This window comes from Balaenoptera ricei, chromosome 1 (assembly GCF_028023285.1).
Source record: "Balaenoptera ricei isolate mBalRic1 chromosome 1, mBalRic1.hap2, whole genome shotgun sequence".
In the NCBI taxonomy this organism is placed as follows: Eukaryota; Metazoa; Chordata; class Mammalia; order Artiodactyla; family Balaenopteridae; genus Balaenoptera; species Balaenoptera ricei.
In genome coordinates, this window is record NC_082639.1 from 157,256,106 (window position 1) to 157,277,275 (window position 21,170).

The 21,170-nt window shown below is 37.3% G+C and overlaps 2 protein-coding genes across 2 annotated transcripts in view; both read right to left on the reverse strand.

The window, feature by feature from the left end:
• CR1 (complement C3b/C4b receptor 1 (Knops blood group)) overlaps positions 1-6,008 on the reverse strand; it is a 124,733-nt gene extending 118,725 nt beyond the window's left edge. The window contains exon 1 of the mRNA XM_059932923.1: positions 5,891-6,008. Within this exon, the coding sequence (XP_059788906.1) occupies positions 5,891-6,008 (118 nt within the window). The remainder of the gene's footprint in view (positions 1-5,890) is intronic.
• A 10,416-nt stretch (positions 6,009-16,424) lies between these two features.
• The window catches only part of CR2 (complement C3d receptor 2), a 30,703-nt gene continuing 25,957 nt past the window's right edge, over positions 16,425-21,170 (reverse strand). The window contains exons 25-26 of the mRNA XM_059904496.1: positions 20,582-20,657; positions 16,425-16,515 (exon numbers count right to left, since the gene is read on the reverse strand). Of these exons, the coding sequence (XP_059760479.1) occupies positions 16,425-16,515; positions 20,582-20,657 (167 nt within the window). The remainder of the gene's footprint in view (positions 16,516-20,581; positions 20,658-21,170) is intronic.

The window sequence follows — 21,170 nt, forward strand, 5'->3', positions numbered from 1 at the left end:
TGATCTCAGAAGTTCTCCTGAATGAGTGTGTCCCAGATTCAGACTGGGATTTAATCTCTGCAACCCATGAGTTCTATCATGGTTCCCACCGGACCACTGACAGACATGAGAATTCCTGAAGAAACTGGATCCAACTATCCATTAGGCCTGCAGAGTTGCTAAGTTGCTTCTTCCTGTTTAATGGCTTTAATCAGAATTAGGGGACTTAATCTGTGTACCCTACTTAAGCAAAGGATGGTGACCCAAGAAAGCTCATATTTCTTACTTATTTTTTCCTAATATTAGACAGTCTTATATCTATCACTACACATTCTCTTTATTAAACCAGCAGTTGTTAAGCATGAGTGCCCTTGCCTGTGTTTCTTTCCTCATCTTGTACCACTGTCTCCTCTGACTGAGCTGTAGTCCTTCCCCGCCACAACCCATTCTCCCCCTTCTTTAAGATATATGTTCTTTCTTCTTTCTGTGATATTCCCTCCATGTGATTACTTTTATCTTCATTCTGACTTTCACTCTTCTTCCAGGTCTCTGCTAAAATGCTGCTTCCTTTTTGAAGCCTTCCCTGACCCTCCCAGGGATTTTGAATCTGGACTACTTCCCTCTGCCCACCCCCATAATAATTTCTAATTGGACCCTTTACTTTTCCTTTTATATCACTTACTATAAGTTGTGCTTTTTATATTTATGTGCTTTTAAAAATATCTATTTCTCTCAATAGGTATTAGACATGCATATTAGACATGCATAATATGAAGGCAAAGAAACCCCATGATTTTTGCTCCTCTAAACTAATACCTAGTCCAGGTGCCTAGCACTCAATTGTAAGTAGTCTGTGCATATTTGTTGCAATAATAGATGAATGATGAATTACCTACAAAACTTTAAAAAATCAAGAGTCTGGGCTATATCCCTAAAAGCTCTAATTTAGTGGTTGTGGGTTACAGCCCGCAAAACTATCTTTTTAAAAAGCTTCACAGGTGATTTTGATAGACAACAGCACTTTGAGAACCACCGTGACAAACAGGAAAAAGCTACCAAATAAAAAACAACTCCTGTGATTTCAAATGTTACGCCTTCACCTTTTCTTTAGTTGATATGTGGGATGAGTGTAATTTTGATATTCATCTCATCCATTGATGCTGGACAAGGGAAGAGATTCCAAATGGACCTTCTGGTGCCAAAAGTTTTACTAGGAGAGGCTGAATGTCACAGCAAAGCTCACAAGGAGAAGACAGAGATCTAAAACAAAAAAGCAAATGGAATGGATAGTTCTTGGAATGGCATTACTTTCCTTTAATTACCTAAAATTCTTACCTGAGTTTTGGGTATAGTATATAGAATAATTAAAAATTCAAATTTGGATAATATCCCAAATAAAAAGGAATATATGAAACTTCACCTGAGAAAGCTTGATCTAGTCTCTTTTTCCTCCTTCATTGCCAATCCCTCAAATTATGGCTGGTTCCTATGATAACTATATTAATATGAACTCTGTAAACTCAAGATCTACAAGAGTTTACAAAAAAACTTTTTGTATAGCTTTATTAAGATATATTAAATACAGTAAGTGTACAATTTGATGACTCTTGACATATGTATGCTCCATGAAATGATCACCATAATCAAGACAACAAACATTTCCATCACACTCCCTACAGTTTCCTAATGTTTCTTTGTAATCCATCCATCTCTCTATCTCCTTCTCTAGTCAACCTCCAACCTGCTTCCTCTTACACAGATTGATCTGACTTCTAGAATTTCATATAAACTGAATCACTCAGTTTGTACTTTTTATTTTTGTCTAGCTTTCACATAGCATAATTATTTTGAGAATAATCCAGGTGTTGCATATAAAAATTTGCATGGTTTTGTTTTGTTTTGTTTGCTGAATAACATTCAGTTGCAAAAATACACCTTAATTTAGTTTACCCTTTCAGCTGTTGAAGGACTTTTGAATTGTTTCCAGTTGTTGGCTGTTACAAATAAAGCCGCTATAAAAATTCATGAACAAGTCTTTATGAGGACATATGCTTTCATTTCTCTTGAGTAAATACCTAGGAGTGAAATGCTTAGATACATGTGTGTTTAACCTTTTAAGAAACTGCCAAAACTCTGTTTCCAAAGTGGTTGTATCATTTTACCAATGAGCAATGCATGATAATTCTAGTTACTTCACCTTATAACCAATATTTGGCATGGTCAGTTTTTAAAATTTTAGCCATTCTGGTGGATGTATAGTGTCATCTCATTGTGATTTTTGTCTTGGATGACACAGTCCACTTTGAAATACACCTGACTCAAAACTTCTACTCAAGGCAGGTTGATTTATTCTATACTATAAGTACAAACTATCCATTATTTCTTCCATGTCTGTTCAAACATGAGCTGACAACCTGGAGTATGCTCTGCTCCCCATACTGCATATTCTGCTCTTTATTGAAGGGACCTGAGAATGTTTTGCTTAAGTGACTCTGTAAGTTAAAGAAAAAAAGAGCATGCACTTTTAAATTTTTTATATATTTTATATTTAAATATTTAAATATATTTATATATTTTGTGATATATATTAAATGTTATATATTTGGTGTATTATATATTATATAATATGTACTACATACTTTGTTATAATGTATAATATACATTAGATTTTCTATATGGCATAATATAATATATACTTTGGTATAGTTGGTATTAAATAATATATAATATTTAATATGCACATTATGTATTATATAGGTTAATATATATTATATATAATCTATACAAACTATAAGAAGTTAATATTAGATATTACATTATAATATATATTACATAACTTAATAAAGCTATTATATATAATTATATGTTTGCAATATACAATGTAATCATACATGCTATATTATATAAGAGCATAAATATAGCATATGTTTTATAATATAAATATAACAATTTATGTATATAAAACAGTATGTTATATTACCGAATATAACATAATTATATTGTTAATTTATATGTAACATGTTTTATTATGTATATTTAAATGTTAAATATATTTAAACATGTATATTTAATAATTTTAGGTATATACCAATATATATTATATATAAATTGAACTTTAAAGAATATGAAACAGATGAAAGACATTTTAAATGCTTTGTTAATCATGATGACTTAATATGATCATATTGGAACAAATGGAATCACAGTAAGTTTCTCTGTTAACAGTAGTGAATATAAAGCTACATTTCAACTTGTCTTCTTGATACTTTCTAGATATTTTTTTGTTTTTGTCAACTTTTGGTCAGTTATGATTAAACCGACAGGGTTTCTTCCTCTTAATGGCTGTGTGTGTGGAGGAGATTGTCAGCTATGCCGTTCAATTGTTTGCTTGAGTTGGCCCTATTAGAATTATTGTTTCTATGCAGGAAAATTTTGAAGTTACTTGTCCCACTGTGAAGGTTATATTAGATAAAGCTAGGTAACATAAATCTACTCATCTGAGCATATGTAAACTGAAATAGGTCACAAATTACAGAAAGCCAACTGGAATGCCCCTCCTTTCTACCTTGCATCTTTCCACACCAGGGTAACAGTGAGATCTGACCCGAGGACCCAGTGAGGGTGCCAGAGTCTGCTCTATGTTCAAAGTGGTCCTAGTAATGCTTAACTAGTGTGCTAACTTTTATGTAAAATAAATATATCTGTGAAACATGCTTTACAATCTTTTTGGGAGGGGATTCACTCCTCTAGTGCTGTTAAAGCCATGCTGCTTCCCCTCAGGTGAAGATCACTGGAGCTGTCTCCCTTTTCAATCACCCCATGGCCTTCAGGCTCTTGTGTGACTTCCTAGTCATGGTTTTGTAGATCCCCATGGGGATTTTCAGGTTATAAAACCCTGTCACGTACACTACCTCATCTGATTTTTACAATAACCCTCTCAGATAGCAGAATGTCAATTATGTTTATTTTATATGTGTGGACCCTCAAGATCAGGAATGTTAATTGACTTGCTGGGTTCAAGGCTCCCAGCTAGTAAGTAGCAGAGGCTGGACAAACCAGAACCCTGGCCTCCTAATTAAGGAGATTTCATAAAAACCCACCACCATACCACCCTGTATGCATACACCTTGGAGGCATAGCTCTCTCTTACATTTCTTTCAAACTCCAAAGTGCTGTGCACACTGTCAGCATTCCATCAGCATTTTCTTTAGCTAAATTACTTTGGCAAGTAAATTACTAGATAGTTTAGTTTAGGCTGTTTCACATTTTGAAGTTATTATGATGACCTTAGGAAATTTTTTTTTGTAATTAATAGTGTCTGGCGGGGAGGGGGAAGGGTAAGCTGGGACGAAGTGAGAGAGTAGCACTGACATATATACACTACCAAATGTAAAATAGATAGCTAGTGGGAAGAAGCTGCCTCGCACGGGGAGATCAGCTCGGAGCTTTGTGACCACCTAGAGGGATGAGATAGGGAGGGTGGGAGGGAGACGCAAGAGGAAGGGGATATGAGGGTATATGTATACATATAGCTGATTCACTTTGTTATGCAGCAGAAACTAACACAACATTGTAAAGCAATTATATTCTAATAAAGATGTTAAAAAAATTAGTTCCATAAATTGAACAAATGTTACATTAAAAATAAAGAGATAAATTGACATTGAAAAAAATAGTGTCTGGGATTGTACTATAATAGTAATTTAATAAACACGGACAGGCTACAACAACATTCCAGTAAGAAGGGGGCCAGATACCCACAAAGTCCACAAAAATTATAAGCACAGATTGCTTAATTTACTTGGCATGCTTTGCCTCTGAAAATAAAGCTTTAGGTTTTAACCCATTTCTTCACCGAACAGGTTCTTTTATGACATCTAAGGAGATAAGATATTAATAACAATTTCTTTGGAAACTTGGTTTCCCTTTTCCTCTTAGAAGAGAAGGCACAATCAAATAATGAATGCAAAACATCTAGTGACAGCAAAGAACAAACTGCGTTGTCAAGAGGCTGGACAAAAAAAGACTGTCACTTCAACCAAGATGTTGAGACAAGTCTAAGCAACTAAGAAGACTTCTAGGAAAGTAAAAAATAAGAAGAGAAGGGCTCTAATCTCTGTTTACCTGTTTGAAGCTAACGGAAGGAAGGGAGGATGCCACGTCAAAATTTTCATGATAGTTTTGTTCTAAACAATCGACTAAAATGGGACAATATGTAAACATCTCTACACTTTCCTTCTACTGGTAACCGTTACACTGAGGGTTCTGCGGCTTAGCTAGCTCTTCTAACCCCAAGCACCTGGGATCTGTAATGATGGCAGTGGTTGTTTGGGGTGTGGGTGGGGTGAATATAGCCAGATGCAGGGCACTTTTCAGGTGATAACTGCAACCCCTGGACTGCTTGTCCAAACACCCTCGTGAACAAAGAGCTGAAGTAATGACGATAGAAATCAAGTGGCAGGCCCTGTGTTAGACCTTTGACACGCTTTATGCCATTTAGGTACCAACCCCATGAGGTACAGAGATCAGTATTCGCATTGACAGACGACGAAACACGTGTAGTAACTTTCCTCACAATTAATATGTTTCTAGGATTAGAACCCAAGTTTGTCGAACTTCCAACCCCCCTTTCTTTCCCTGTGATCAGCGCCACACTGCTATAAGCCAGTCTCTGTATTAACACAAAGGCAAGCAATTCCGTGCAGCACCTGTTCATCGTCTGCGCTGAGCACAACATAAGCCCCTCGAAGAGAGGAATTCGACCAGTGCCACCAGGGTCCCGGGACACAGAGGGAATCCCGGAGCCGACTTGCCTTCTCGCGCGCTTAACGCATGTTAAGAGACACTTCGGACGCGAGGGCCAACGAGGTAGTGCCCGCCGCGCCCGCTCCCACGCCCGCCCGCATCTCACCCCAGGCCGCCGGCAGCGCGAGCAGCACCAGAACCGCCAGGAGGGCTCCTCCGGGACAGGAGGTAGGCAGCGCTGGCGGCAGGAGAGGCTCCTGGCTCCTCGGAGAAGTGGCTCGCATCCTCCCCAAGGGCCTCTAGTAACCAGATGCGATCTCTGAGAAAATCGAAGTCAGGGGAAAGTGCAGCCGAGAGAAGTACCACACACCCGGTTCCGCTCCCAGGGTCTGGGAAGCGTGGCGGAGGTTCCGGGACAAAAACCTTTTGACCACAACTTCCCCTTGGTGAGCAAGGTCTTGTTTACTCCCAGTTTGCATTGCTTCTAACAAGTATCACTCCCAAAGACCAGCTTAGAGATCCAGATACAGGAGGAAAATCTGGCAGCGCTTTCAGCTCCTTGATGTATTCCACGTGGGAGGATGGGCAGTTCCAGACAAAGGCGGTGGATTCTCACAAGTTCGCTTTTATACACCCCTGCACGACTTTTCCCCTTCTCAAGAATCCACGTGTGTAGGTCACCTAAAGAAATGCCTGCTCTCTCTGTTGAAGCAACAGTTGCAGGCAGCATGCACAGTGTACAGGGAATATGAAGAACCAATTTCTTTATGTTGAATTGAGATACACTAAGCCACTGAAAGATTTTTTAAAAGAGAGTGACTAAATCAAATTTGCATTTTAAAAAGTATGATTCTGTCTATAGTATAGAGACTGGATAGGAATAAGGCAATAGCGGAGACCAGCAAGGAGGCTTTTGCCATCATCTGGGTGGGATTTGGTGGCGACTGTGACTGGTGATAAAGTAGACAATTAAGAAAGATATTGGAGATGAACAAAATTTGCTCAAGCATTGGATTTTGGTTAATTTCTTTCTTAAAGTTAGTGGTGAGAAAAAGAAGGGAATCAATAGTTAGCCTGAGGATTCAAAATGAATGGTAGTGCTATTTACTGAAATAAGAAGTATGGGGGAGGGAAAGGTAAGAATTCAAAGATGAGAGAAATGGGGGTGTGTGGTAGGCAGAATAATGGCCCCCAAGATGTCCCCATCCTATTCCCCACGACGTGTGATATGTCACCTTATGTGGCAAGAGGGATTTTGCAGGTGTGATTAAATTAAGGAGTTTGAGGTGGGGAGATTATCCTGTATTATCTGAGTGGGCAACATAATCAAAGGGGTTCTTATAAGAGGAAGGCAACAGAACAAGTGGAAAAAGGCAATGTCTGAAGCAGAGATTGGAGTGATGCTGCCATAAGCCAAGGAATGCCAGCTACCTCTAGAAGCTGGAAGAGGCAAGGAACAGATTCTTTTCTGGAGCTTTCAGAAGGAGTCAGTCCCACCAACACCTTGGTCCTGCCCTGTAATACTCATTTTAGACTTCTGACCTCCAGAATTGTTAAAACAAAAATCTGTGTTGTTTTAAGATTCAAGGTAATTTGTTATAGCAGTAACAGGAAATTAATATGGAGGAGGGAGGGTAGCCTGATCAAGGGAGAATGTCAAAGGCTATTTGGATTTTTAACTGAGAAAGTTATGGTCATGGGACAAATGGAGTTTCGTGACAGCCAGGAGGTGTGGGAATGTTCTAGGAAAAGTTTGGGAATATAGGTAGTTTGTTGATTATGAAGCTCGACTTCTAGTAAGGCCCATAAAGAGGACTTCTGAAAAGGAAATGGATGGAAGAGGGTTAAAAATCTCAGGAATTGTTGGGTCTGCTAAGGGAGAACATGTACAATAAACAATAGAAAGATAAGGATTCATCTAGAGGTTTTAAAATTTTTTTGTTGAAGTATAGTTGATGTACAATATTAGTTTCAGTTGTACAACATAGCGATTCAAAATTTTTATTGATTATATTCCATTTAAAGTTATTATAAAATATTGGCTATATTCCCTGTGCTGTATGATATACCCTTGTACCTTATTTATTAATACATAGTAGTTTGTACCTCTTAGTCCCCTACCCCTATCTTGTCCCTCACCCCCTCCCTCTCCCTACTGGTAACCACTAGTTTGTTCCTTATATCTGTGAGTCTGTTTCTATTCTGTTATATTCATTCATTTTTAAAAAATTAATTAATTTATTTGTTTTTATTCTTGGCTGTGTTGGGTCTTCATTGCTGCACACGGGCTTTCTCTAGTTGCAGTAAGTGGGGGCTACTCTCCGTTGTGGTACGTGGGCTTCTCACTGCCGTGGTTTCTCTTGTTGCAGAGCATGGGCTCTAGGCATGCAGGCTTCAGTAGTTGTGGCATGTGGGCTCAGTAGTTGTGGCTTGAGGGCTCTAGAGCACAGACTCAGTAATTGTGGCGCATGGGCTTAGTTGCTCTGCGACATGTGGGATCTTCTGGGACCAGGGCGCAAACACGTGTCCCCTGCATTGGCAGGCGGGTTCTTAACCACTGCACCACCAGGGAAGCCCTATATTAATTCTTTTGTTTTATTTTTTAGATTCCACATACAAATGATAACATACAGCATTTGTCTTTTTCTGTCTGACTTATCAACCAGAGGTTTTTAACATTTTTGTTCTTCTCAGAATTATTTTTTAGATGTAAAAAATAAAGTACATAGGATTACAAAGAAAACTGGTTATACTGAAATACAGTTCTAGCCACGAATTTTTGGAGGTCTGTGGTTCCTAAGACAAGAACTCCAGATTTAAAAATTAGTAGAAACAAGAGCCACTCATTTCTAAAGCAAGAGTCAGAACAAGTCGTATGGAGAGTGGAGTAATTCCAAATATCAAATGCTGTAGAGAGGAGAGGTGGATGAGGGTTGAAAAGATATTGTAGCAGATATTTCAGTAAATATGCTAGCTCTTTTCTCCTCCATGCATAGATATGATTCATGGTGGAGTAAAGACACTCAAGGTTGAAAACGATCTCTACTCAGTGTACTTTCACTGTTGGAAACCCATGTACACACAGTCCAGCAAACCTATATCACTCAACATGTACAGCCTTAGCTCACACAAACAATCCAGAATACTGTCTTACTTCATTTGTCCCTTTTATTCAAGTCTCACTTCCTACCCTCACTAGTTGAGAAAGGGCAGTGTCCCAAAGGCCAGATATGTTCTTAATTTTCCATTCGTTTCCATTAGACTCTCTCCCAAGACTCTACTGCAAGAAACATCTACTTTGATCACATCACTTACCACACCTCCTTTTTAATACTTTAATACCACTCTATCAAGGATTTGATATTATCCTTTCAAGATATTCTCAACAGAGCAATGGAAAAAGAAGCCAGATCATGGTAGGCCATGGAAAAGGGAATAGAAGATTCAATTCCCCAGGCTTACCTCACATGCTATCAGAATATGCCACTCATTACCACTTCTTTTTACACTAATCTCCTAACATCTGCTTTTTTCCCTCATATCTTGAAGGTTTTAGCTCCTAGCTCATGGCAAACTCCTCTACTGTTACTCCTGTCATAGTCCTCAGTGATTTGATATTCACAGTGATGGTATTTTCCAAATACCTGGCCTTTCGGCACCTTGACCTCTTCTCTGTCAACGATCTTGTTCTTCCTTCTACTCTGCCACTTATGCCCATGGCCATACCTTAGACCCTGTCACCATCAATTACTATAATCCCTTCATAATTTTGGCCATCCCACTGTCTAACCACCAATCCTATCCTTCTATTTCACCTCTAGTACCCTGATCCCAACAATCTTTGTATCTCTCAGTACCTACAGTCCACTGATCTTACCACCATCTTTCAATCTCAAACCCCCTTAGTGTCCTCACTTTCATCCTTACCAGGTTAAATTCCATGGTTGATCATTATAATCACTATCTTGCATACAACCTCGGCTTCTTTACCCTTCTCCCACTTTATCATATTTATTAAATGAACAGTCTTGGTTAGATTCATTTCTCCATAATTTTGCCCCTGTACCCATGAAACTAAATGTGGTTGGAGAAAAACACATATCCATGAGAACTAGTCTGTTTAATGACAACTCATTTCAAATGGACCTTTGTAATGCTGTCTGGTGTTCTTACTATAGTTACCTAGTCCATTTACTCTCTCATTCTTCCAAGTGACTATTTCAAATTTTTTATTTTGACATTGAACTCTGACTTCTCCATCATTCTTAGTCTCTGTTTATAGCTTCACTTCTTTTTTTTTTTTCCAGAAAAAATAGAAAAAAATCAAAGAAAACTTCCACAAACTTCTCTCATTATTTAATCCCAATACCTCTATCTGGTTTATATAGTTTCCTTATCTCCTCTTAGTATGGTTATATTGTTCACACCCTTATCGAAGGCTAACTTCTCCACTAGTGCACTAGATTCAATTTGTTCTTACTTGCTCAAAGACCTCACTCCAGGAATTCCCCTCTTTCTCCAGAATCATTATTTCCCCCCTTTCTACTGGATTTTACCATAAGCATGCAAACAAATTTCTCCAAATGCAGCAGACATAGTCCCTCTTTGATTTTTTTTGGTTGGTTTGTTTGTTTTTTGTTTTTGTTTGTTCTGCTGTTTTTTTGTTTTCACCTAATGTTTCTTTTGCTTGGAACACTTTCTGACCAGATATCTATCTGCATGGCTACCTCCGTCATCTCCTTGAGTTTTTTTGCTTAAATGTGATCTTCTCAGTGAAGCCTTCTCTGACCACTATTTACAATTGCATGTCCATTCAGAACTTCCTTTCCTCTTTCTCTGCTTCATATAATTTTTAAAATTTTACTTATTTTTTCATTTTATTTCCATCTGACAATCTGCTTGTTGTCTGCCTTTCTTCACTAGAATAAAAGCTACATGAGAGAACATGTCCATTTATCACTGCTATATCCCACAACCTAAAACATTGCTTAGCACACAAGAATGATTTCTACAATTGTTTGTTAAGTGAATAAATGAAATGAGTAAATCAGCTAAGGTCAACCCCTTTTTCAGAAAATTTAGTGGTAAAGAGAAGGGAGATAGTTTAAGAGAGAAAGCATGGATGGTTTGGGGAGGATTTGTTTTCAGGTTTGGCGGTGGATATTTGTTGCTTTAACTGGGCCCCTTCTTCTGGAATTGGGCCCCTGATTTTTCCTCTTTTCCACAGTTCCATGTGGTTCAGGTGGACCATGGTTTCTCAAATACAACACTATTGACACGTTGAACAGACAATTCTTTGTTTTGGGGGCTGTCCTGTGCACTGTAAGATGTTTAGCAGCATCTCTGACTTCTACCCACTAGATGCCAGTAGCACTCCCCTCCTCCAGCTGTAACAATCACAAATGTCTATAGACATTGCCAAATGTCCTCTGTGGGGAAGAGGTGTGAGTGCCCCACTTGAGAACAACTGAGGTAGATCAATCCTATCCGTAGCTCTAAGCCTGGACAAGCAGCCTAGGCCTTGTCATCTGCTTATTTCACTGCTCTCATCCTAGTAAGTGGTTGAAATGGGGACATGTGACCCTAGTTGGACAAATCAGAGGTAATTAATGCACTTTTGCAGGAGCTATTGGACAAGAGAAGTTCACTGTGCTGGAATGCTAAGCTGACGAGATGTGCGCTTGGCATCGTCAACAAACATTTTGCCAGTTTTTAGGGAGTGTCTATCAGAGAATGAGTCCAGCAAGAAAAAACAGAACCAGGGAATGGAACAGAGTCCTGAGGATATGATTTGAATAGTTAATTCCCATTTTGACTGAAGCCAGCTGCACGCTTGACCTTTTCTCTCATGTGACATAATAAAATTCCTTTTTGGTTTAAGCCAGTGTGAGATGGATTTCTGTCACTTACAGCTGAATGGGTACTGGCTTGAACATATTTGTAGGTGGAAAGAAGAAGCCAGTGATGAGAGATGGTATTACTGAGGGAGCAATATCCTGGAAGAAACAGAAAGGGATGAGAAGAGAACTGTATAGTCTGTAAAAAGTGGTAGGTGGAAATGAGAATAAGGATGAGTGGGTATAGATAAGCTTGGAGGTGAAGGGAGAGGAAATAGAGTTATCCTGTGATGTTTTCATCCTCTGCTATGATAAGGAAGGAGAATAGAGTAGAGATGAAGGTATAATAGAGCAGATGGCTTGAGGTGCATGAACAGATGAGTTGTAGAAATGAAAACGGTACTGACTGTGAATGAATAAGATACCAAACAGCATACTACTTCTGGGTACATATCCAAAAGAACTGAAAGCAATGTCTTGAAGAGATATCCACACACCCATGTTCATAGCAGCATTACAACCTAAATGTCCACTGATGGATGAATGGATAAAAAAATATTGTATATACATACAGTGAAATATTTTTCAGTCTGAAGAAAAATTCTGACACATGCTACAACATAGATGGACCTTGAAGACACTATACTAAGTGAAATAAACCTGTCACAAAAAGACAAATACTGTATGGTTCCACTTATATGAGGTATCTAAAGTAGTCAAATTCATAGAAATGGAAAGTAGAATGGTGGTTGGCAGGGGCTGAAGGATGAAGGGAACGTGGAGTTACTGTTTAATGGATAAAGAGCTTCAGTTTTGTAAGATGAAAGAGTTCTGGAGATCTGTTGCATAGCAATGTGAATATACTTACTTCTATACTTCTGAACTGTACACTAAAAATGGTTAAGATCGTAAATTTTATGTTACATGTTTTTTTAAACCACAATTTTAAAAAGAAGATGTCAAACAGCATACACAGTCTAAGAGAAAATGGGGAGAGTAAGTCTGTGGTAGCCAATGAGCAAGATTTTATTTCCTCAATAATTGAAATGCTGGAACAGAGAAAACTGACAGCTGGATTTAGAGTGTGGAAGGAGAGAATGAGTGCCCTGGGGGAATGTATTGGCTGGATAAGTCTTGAGGATGAGGGAACTGAGTTTGGGGGTTGAGAGTTTGGCTAACATGATGAAGTGGTGGGATCCAGAATGCATAAACGTTAAATCAGGAACTCTAAAAACCCTAAGACTATGTCTGTTATTCAAGAGTTCATTGACTCCAGAAAAAAAAAAAAAAAATCACATAAGGCAAGTGTTTTTCTTTAAAGACAACATTTATTTGAATGATGAATGTACACATTATCAAATGACATTTTACAGGCAACTACAGTTACTTCATAATTAAACTTCAGAATTAAAACTTGACTCCCATGATTTAAAAAAATTGCGCAAACTGGAATTACTGAGTGATTATGCAAAGGTAAAGTATATACGATGAGAAAAACTTAAACCAAGCAGAAATAAAAGTGAAACGTTTAACTATGTCAGAGAAAGATACTCCTATTAAAATAAAATCAGACTTCCCAAAAAATGTATGCCCATCATAACCACAGGATATGCTTCATACTTTGCTTAAATAATTAAAACTACACTATAACCAAAAGTATATGGTAACAGTAAGTATGCTGATTATAAAAAGAAGAGTCTAGACATGAGGACAGCTCTTTTTAGTGCCTTCCTAAAAAATGTGACAATTTTCAGAGCTATGTAACTGTTTATATCCATAGCCTGGCTCCAAGTATGTCACAGGTGAGGCTTCAAAAAGTCCTTGAAGAGCACGTAGCAGTAAAACTGGGCTCCCATCTTTATCATCAAGCAAACTTTCTTTGTTTTGCTTGAGGCTAAGTGCATGTAGGAGTTAAAACTTATGAAATAATCTCACTGATGTTGAGACCATACCAATAGACTTGCTGATATTAAGTTTCTCTCCAACCGATGTTCAGTTGGGTTCCAAGCAGCAAGGCATACTGAAATAGATGAATTTCTATTTAGGAGACAGCATGAAAGGCAGTGGTATAACTCAAAGTTTAAATATGAGCGTTAACATTCTCTCTATAGATACCAATTACAAGTGCTATAAATAATGGAGCATCAAGCCTATGAGAAGGTATCATTCAATTAGGTGGTCCTTCTTCATATAACATGAAGTAAAGCAAATAATAATTAAATTTTATACTGATAAATATGAATAAGAATAAATGAGGGAGAAATTGAAGCAATGGTTTCATTCTCATTCATTCAAATATTCATTCAACAAACATTTAGGTAATAACTTTACTTTGGGCCCCCATGGCTTTGGATTTAGATATCACTCTGGTAGTCTCTCCTGTTCTCTTCTTCCCTTTGGCTATGACTCACTAGCAACAAGGAAGCTTTTCTTCCTCAACTGCCACAGCAATTTTTCTGTATCTTGTTTATAGCACTTAATCTTACACTATGATATGTATATGTCTTATTTTTGTTACTAAAATAAGTTCCAAGAGGGCAGAGGTGGTATCTTTATTTTATATCTTATAGATTATGTAGGAGAAAGCAGCTTGAAGTCAGATTGGAGCTTGAATTCTACCTTTGCTAAATACTGACCCCCAAGTCTTTGGCCAAGAGAGCCTTTTCGCCTTGGTTTTCTCAGCTGGGATATTATATGCTCACCTAGGTATTATCTTGGAATAATACACACCTTTTAAAGTTATAGTGAGGGCTAAATGAGATAAGGCATGAAAGAGCCTCAGCGTACAGCCTGGGCTTAGCAAACTGTCAAATGTTCACCCCCTTTTTCTCCTGGGAACCTCAGGGGGACTCTTCATGTTGCCTGTCAACCTTTCTATACTCCCTATCATTCAGGTTTCAACTCTCATGGTGACTATTTAATACCTTCTCGTTTCTCCTTAAATCTCTAACATCTCCTTTCCTAATCTCCCTCTCAGCTGATCATTTTTCTTTTTATTCACTGAAAAAACAGAAGCATCAGAAGAGAACTTCCACATGTGCTTTCACCATCACATCTCCCCACCTACCTTCATCTGCACCCATATATTCTACCTTCCCTCCTGTTATTAAGGCCATGCTCCTATCTAAGGTCTACTCCTCTGCTTAAGTCCTGGATCCCACTCCTTCTAGCTTACCCAGATGTTGCTCCAGCAATTCTTCCTTTTCTTTCCTGCCATCATTTTCCCCCTTCCTACTAAATATTCTCTTCACCTTACGGGAATAACAGCTATTCCTCCACTCTTAAAAATACTTCCCTTTACTTCTTATTCTTGCCATTACTCTACTTATCTGCTCCTCTTTATAGAAAAACTCCTTGAAAGAGTTAATATCTCCAATTTCTCTCCTTTCATTCTCTCTTAAGGCCACTTCAATCAGCTCTAATTTGCCTCTTTCCTCTACACCAAAACTGCACTTGTCAAGTTCACTAGCAAATCTTGTGCTGCTAAACACAATGGTCAGTTTTCACGACTAATCTTTCTCGATCTCTCAGCAGCATTTGACAGGGTCTGTCACTCCATCCTCATTAAAGTTCTCTCTTTGCATGACTCTAGAACACCACACTCTGGGGTTCTCTCCTGAATCAGAGCTGCTTCTTCACCCCTGTGTTGGCTCCTCCCCACTCCATGACTCCTAATGTTGGAGGATCCAGGGCTCAGCACTTGGACTTTTCCTCTTCGCTAGCCTCTTTCACCCCCTTGCTGATCTTACTCGGTTTCATTATTCTGTACATCCATACACTGACAAGGCCCAAATTTGTATGCCAAGCCTGGTCCTATTCCCGAAGCGCTGACCTGTACATCCAGCTACCTCTTCGACACTTGTACGTGGATATCTATTAGATATCTAACACTTAACATCTCCAAGGTGGAACTCATTTTTCTTCCCAGTCTTGCTTTCCATTCTCAGTTGTCTTAATTAATGGCAATTTTGTCCTTCCAGTTACTCAGGCCAAAAAACCCAGGCATCATCATCGACTCCTCCCTTTCTCTCATATCCTGATACAAACTGTCAGCAAACTCTACTGTCGCTATCTCAAAAATGCATGCAGAATCTGAATTCTTCTCACCAGCTTGTTGGTGGCCCCTCACAATTTATTGGAGTTCTGTGATAGGGTCCACAGGGATTCCCCATCTTCCACCCATGGCTACATACACTCTCTTCTTAACACAGCAGTTAAAGTGATCATTTGCTTCTCTGCTTAAAACCCTCCAGTTGTTCCCATCTCAGAATAAACACTAAGCTCATTACGATGACCTAGCATACTCTGTAGGGTCGACCATCCTCACCCTCCTCCTGTACCTCTCTGGTTTTGTCTCTGCTGCTCTCTCCCTTGGTCAGTCCATGCAAGGCCACACTGCAGCAGGAACACTCCACCTTATTATGATCTTTGCACTTACTGTTCTTTCTTCCTGGAATGCTCTTTCCTTTATAAGGCTAGCTCCTTACTTCACATTAGTCTTTGCTCAAATGTCATTTTCTTAGTGAGGACTTCTCTTCCAACTACCCTGGCCTATCTATCCCCTTTCCTGCTTTCTTTTTCTCCACAATACTTAATCATGTTCTTATTTATCTTATTCTTAATTATTTTGCTATTTATTTAAATATTTGTTGAATAGATGAATAAATTTTAACAAAAACAGGGACATAGTTGGCAATGTGAAATAGATAAGCTAACAATTTTTGTGCATGATTAGTAAAGATGTGCAACAGAACCATACATATTTAGTACTATGCTTATTGATAAATTTAAATTGAAGGAAATTTTGACATATAAATTAATAAGAATATTTAAAATTTCATTAGATACCAGTTTTTCTTCTGATTAGTTTGCTAGGTTGTATGGATCAACAGAATATACTTCCAGTGTTTCTAAATGAATGTCTTCTTTACGGCTTGTATTTGTATAATAATTGCTAAATGGAAGAAAAAAGAAAAAAGAAATTCTTTACTCATTGGCCATGATTATTATAAAGGTGTAAAAGTTGTTTCCTTTCCATAATTCCCAACACCAAGTAAGTACTTTTCATGGATGATTTCATTTTATTGTCTTAAATATCCTATGAAGTAACCCCATTTTTTGGAAAGACCCATAAAAATAACTTGCTAAGCTGCTAAGTATCCAAGACAGAAGTTGATATTAGGCAGGACTCTTAATGACTAATAACTATGACTCCCAGATTGAAAAAAAGTCATAAGCTTTCATTTTATAATATGATCATAAATTTACCTTTGGAGAACCAATCTTCCAATCTAACTTAAAAAGAAATTTTTTAGATTTGATGTTTAATTCAAAATCCTTACATAGTCATGCAGCGCTAAAAGCTTTAAATGATTTTGAAGACATTTTTACTTTTATTCTCTGAAAACACATGTACTTTGCTGTGCTTCTAAAACTCTTTGCCAAAATTAGCAAAGGACAATAAAATGTGATTGTACTATCATGTAGAACTCTGAGATAAAGTAATACAAAATTATTGGGGAAAAAAGATTACTGTTGAGAGTACTTACAGCCTGTCACTCACTATCACATTTAAGAGGTCAACTTACATATTTAAGGGGAAGATACATTAAAATTATTATAAAATGGTAACTTTTAGGTTAATGTGAGATTTAGGTTTTATTAAAATATCTTAGAAGACAAGAAAAAAAAATAACATACTCTCTTCTTCACATGTTTGGATGACTTTTAAAAATATTTAATTTTGTTACTAGACATCAATTTTCGAATGATTCATTACTCATCTTACAAAAAGTATTCAAGGCAACTCAAATGTCTACATCAAGTATCAGAAACTAAATTGAAGTCAGTTAGAAAATGGAAATAAAACAAGTGAGTGATGCTTAAGAATTTAGTTTAACATATACGTTTAGTTCATATTAACTGAGGCACTTACATATAGTATTTGATAAAAACATGTTAATAACCTTAATAATCAGACTGGAACATTATGAATTATTTGAGCTTGTAGGCATTCCCAAAGCTTGCAAATTTTCCTACACATGTAATGCTCTGATAGCAAACTTAGTAGCAGGAAGGAAGGAGATAGAGACCACATTTCTATTTTACTTAAACTTCTATTTAAATTACACTTGGCTAAAATTATCTTCTAACTTCCTGTGAGGAAAGCCATGCAAATGACATCCCTAGTTTTGTTTTCTTGAGACCTTTTTCTGTCTTGAATTCTGTGAAACTATTTTCCCCTTTCATCTTACTTCTGACTGTTCCTTCCTCTCCTGCCTCTTAAGCATTACTGTCCTTTTGAGATCTGTTCTCATCCCTATTTTAATCTTCTATGTTCTGTTTAGTACCAAGGCTTCAATTGTGATTTAAATGTCATCTACCTGAGTCCAGTCCTCTCTCTTGAGTCCTACGTCATGGGTGCCTGGAAGTAGCAGGTCAGAAGTGAACTCATCATCTTTCCCCACAAACATGTCCCTCTCTTCTTTTGATGAACCGTTGGGCCCACCCAGTGACATCTGCTTGACTCATTCTTTGTGTCCCCTTCTCCCCACATTCATCAATTCACTAAATCCTGGAAAGCCTATCTTCTTCATAGTGAAGGCATTTCTTACATCTATTCCATCCTCTTGAGCCCCACCACTGCTGCTTTTGTTGACAGCCCAGTACCGCCCCTTCTTTTGAAAATGCAAATCTGAACGTATTGCTTCTTCGCTTAAGATTCTACAGGATAAACACCAATTCCTTGTCATCACATGCAAGGCTTTTGATGATCTAGCTCTTGACCATCTTTCCAGATTTCCCCAAGACTGTTAAATTAAACATTAGTTCAATGGGATGTTAAAAGCCTTATATGAGAAAAAAAAAGTTCTGCAGTCCAACTAGTTTGAGAGATTAGTTTTTAAAAAAATTAAACAGGCATCTTTATTGTAGAACTTTAAATATTCTCATGGTCATTGTGAATCTCCATGAGAAAAATGTAGTATGAAGTATTTCCCAATCTTTTTTGGTCAGAGAACACTGTTTCTCCTGAAATCATTCACAAAACCAGGGTTATGTGATACATACTCTGATAAACACTACTGCCTAAAGTACATCTCAAATGTAAACCCTTGCAAGACCAACTGTGCTCAGGCCCTCCCAGGCTTAGAGCAAACTATTCAGGTTCAAAGATGCCACTATTACATAGTTTCAATGTAACCCCTTCATGTCTGATGCCTGCACTAGGCATTATAGAACTGTGAACAGTGTAATCAGATCATTTAGATAGATCCAAGTGACTTGGCATATTAAAGTAATTTTGCTGGAGTTTGTGGGTGACATGTTTAGGGTGACATGACTTGATCATCCCCCACTGGAAGTTACCTGAGATTTGGTAAGACTTCACATGATTATCCTCCCTAACACTAGCATGTATGGAGACTTAAGAACCTGAGCACACGGAACATTTCCAGGCTGATGCCTGATGATATCATTTGCTAAAAATGTATCCTTTGCACCTATCAGAATATTCTGTAATTTCCACAAGATGTATGTGGTCAGAGGGGTCTTCTATGTCACTCCTCCACATAAACCTATGCCACCTTCACCTTCAATCACCATCACACATACTATTTTCCCAGTCATGTCAACTGCTTATGTAGTTCTCATAATATATAATGGAATGACAAGCCTCTGGGTCTTTGCTCAAACTGCTCCTTCTACCTGGAATACCTTTCTCCCCTTGTTTACACTCTCTTGAGATGCACCTGAAATATCTTCTCCACTATGGAAACTTTTCTAATCAAAATTCCCAAGCACTGCTCATTTGATTGTGTCCTCACCAAATATCACATGATCCACTATGGCAACATTACTTTATGGATACAAATGTTTTTTAAAAAGAATGAATTAAAAATAAAATGTAAAAGTATGTCTAATTTCTGGATAATAAAACATAACAAAATATAGAAACCTAGTCGTATATTTAAGGAGTCATGAAAACAACCAAGAGAGAGAAAACATTACTTGAACAAATAGAAAGGCCTAGTAAATTTCTGAATGGGAAAGCATTACAGAAAATGTGCCAGTTCTCAACAGTTAATCTATAAACTTAAATGCAATCACAACATATCTGTTTTTAGAAAATGACAAATCATCTAAAACTCCTGTAAGAACAAACAGAAGAGAGAGGAAAAGCTTAAAAAATTATAGTGAGGGGATTCTTGCTTTATCAGATATTATAATAGTAGAAAGCTATACTATTTAAACACAAAGTGGTTTGTGATAGAATAGACAGATCAATACAACAACAACAACAAAAGAATCCAGAAACACAATACATCCAGATAGATTAATTATTTAACATATGATCAAGTTAGAACTAACCTTCTAGAAAGTCATTTGGCTATATTTACTAAGCATCTAAATGTTCATACACTTATCCCTAGCAATTCTAGGAATCTAGGCTAAGGAAATAAGGAGATGTGGAAAAAGTTTCTTTAAAGGTGTTTCTCATATCTTTATTTATTATCAAAATAAATGTGGAAGCAACCTAAAATTTCAACAATATAGATACATATAATAGAAAAATATGCAATTAAGTAGGTAAAAAGAAAACATGATTTAATAAAAAAAAATCTGTACCTGAGGCTAAATGAAAAAAAAAATTAAGGCAGGAGACTATAAGGCCAAAATTTCAGTTTTAAAAGGAAAAAGAGAAATAATATAAGGAAAATGATCATACCTGTATAGGAACGTACCAAATATCTGCAGTTGTTATGACTGGGATTTTTTTCTATTTTCTAGATTTTTTATTACATATAAATAAACATAATCTGATCTGAATAAACACCATTCAAATAAAATTAGTTTGTTATCTTTTAAGTTCTTACAGAAAGGGCCTTCTATTTAACACAAGATACCTTATTCCAGTTATCCCATTGCAGTATTTATTTCATTTAACTTGTCCTTCTGTGTTTAGTTTCAGGCAAGAAGTCAAAACCTTTTGTGCGTTTTGGTCAAGCATGCGTTGAACTTACCATTCTCTGTGTTTTAATATCATGCGTAAGGTGATAGCACCCAAGCAGAAAAGAGCTACTACCCCTGCAGAAAAACCTAGAAAACAAAACAGAGTATCAAATGCTAGAAAAATGTGACCTACCTTGATTTGAAGTGACTGTGGGGCCTATTCCTAGTGGTGGGGAAAATGTTATGTGACTTTTCTACTTGTTCTTCTTCAACCATATAAATACTGAATTCCTAAATCATCATATATGGGGCCTATTCCTAGTGGTGGGGAAAATGTTATGTGACTTTTCTACTTGTTCTTCTTCAACCATATAAATACTGAATTCCTAAATCATCATATGTGGGCCTAACGTTTTGAATTCAATCCAGTCCATATTTAATCTAAAGGACCAAGCATTTGACCACAGGGTTCCAGTCAAGTTTCTGTTGAGCTTTTCTGTTCTTTTCAGTTTTATCAGTAATATTCTTGTCACTGGGGTGAAATCAGGAGCTCAGGACACCAGGATCCCATGACTTTGCATAGCAACATTTAACTCTCAGTTGTGAAATATATTTTGTTACTGCAGAATAAGCCAGTCTATTTTGATAGTAACCAAATCA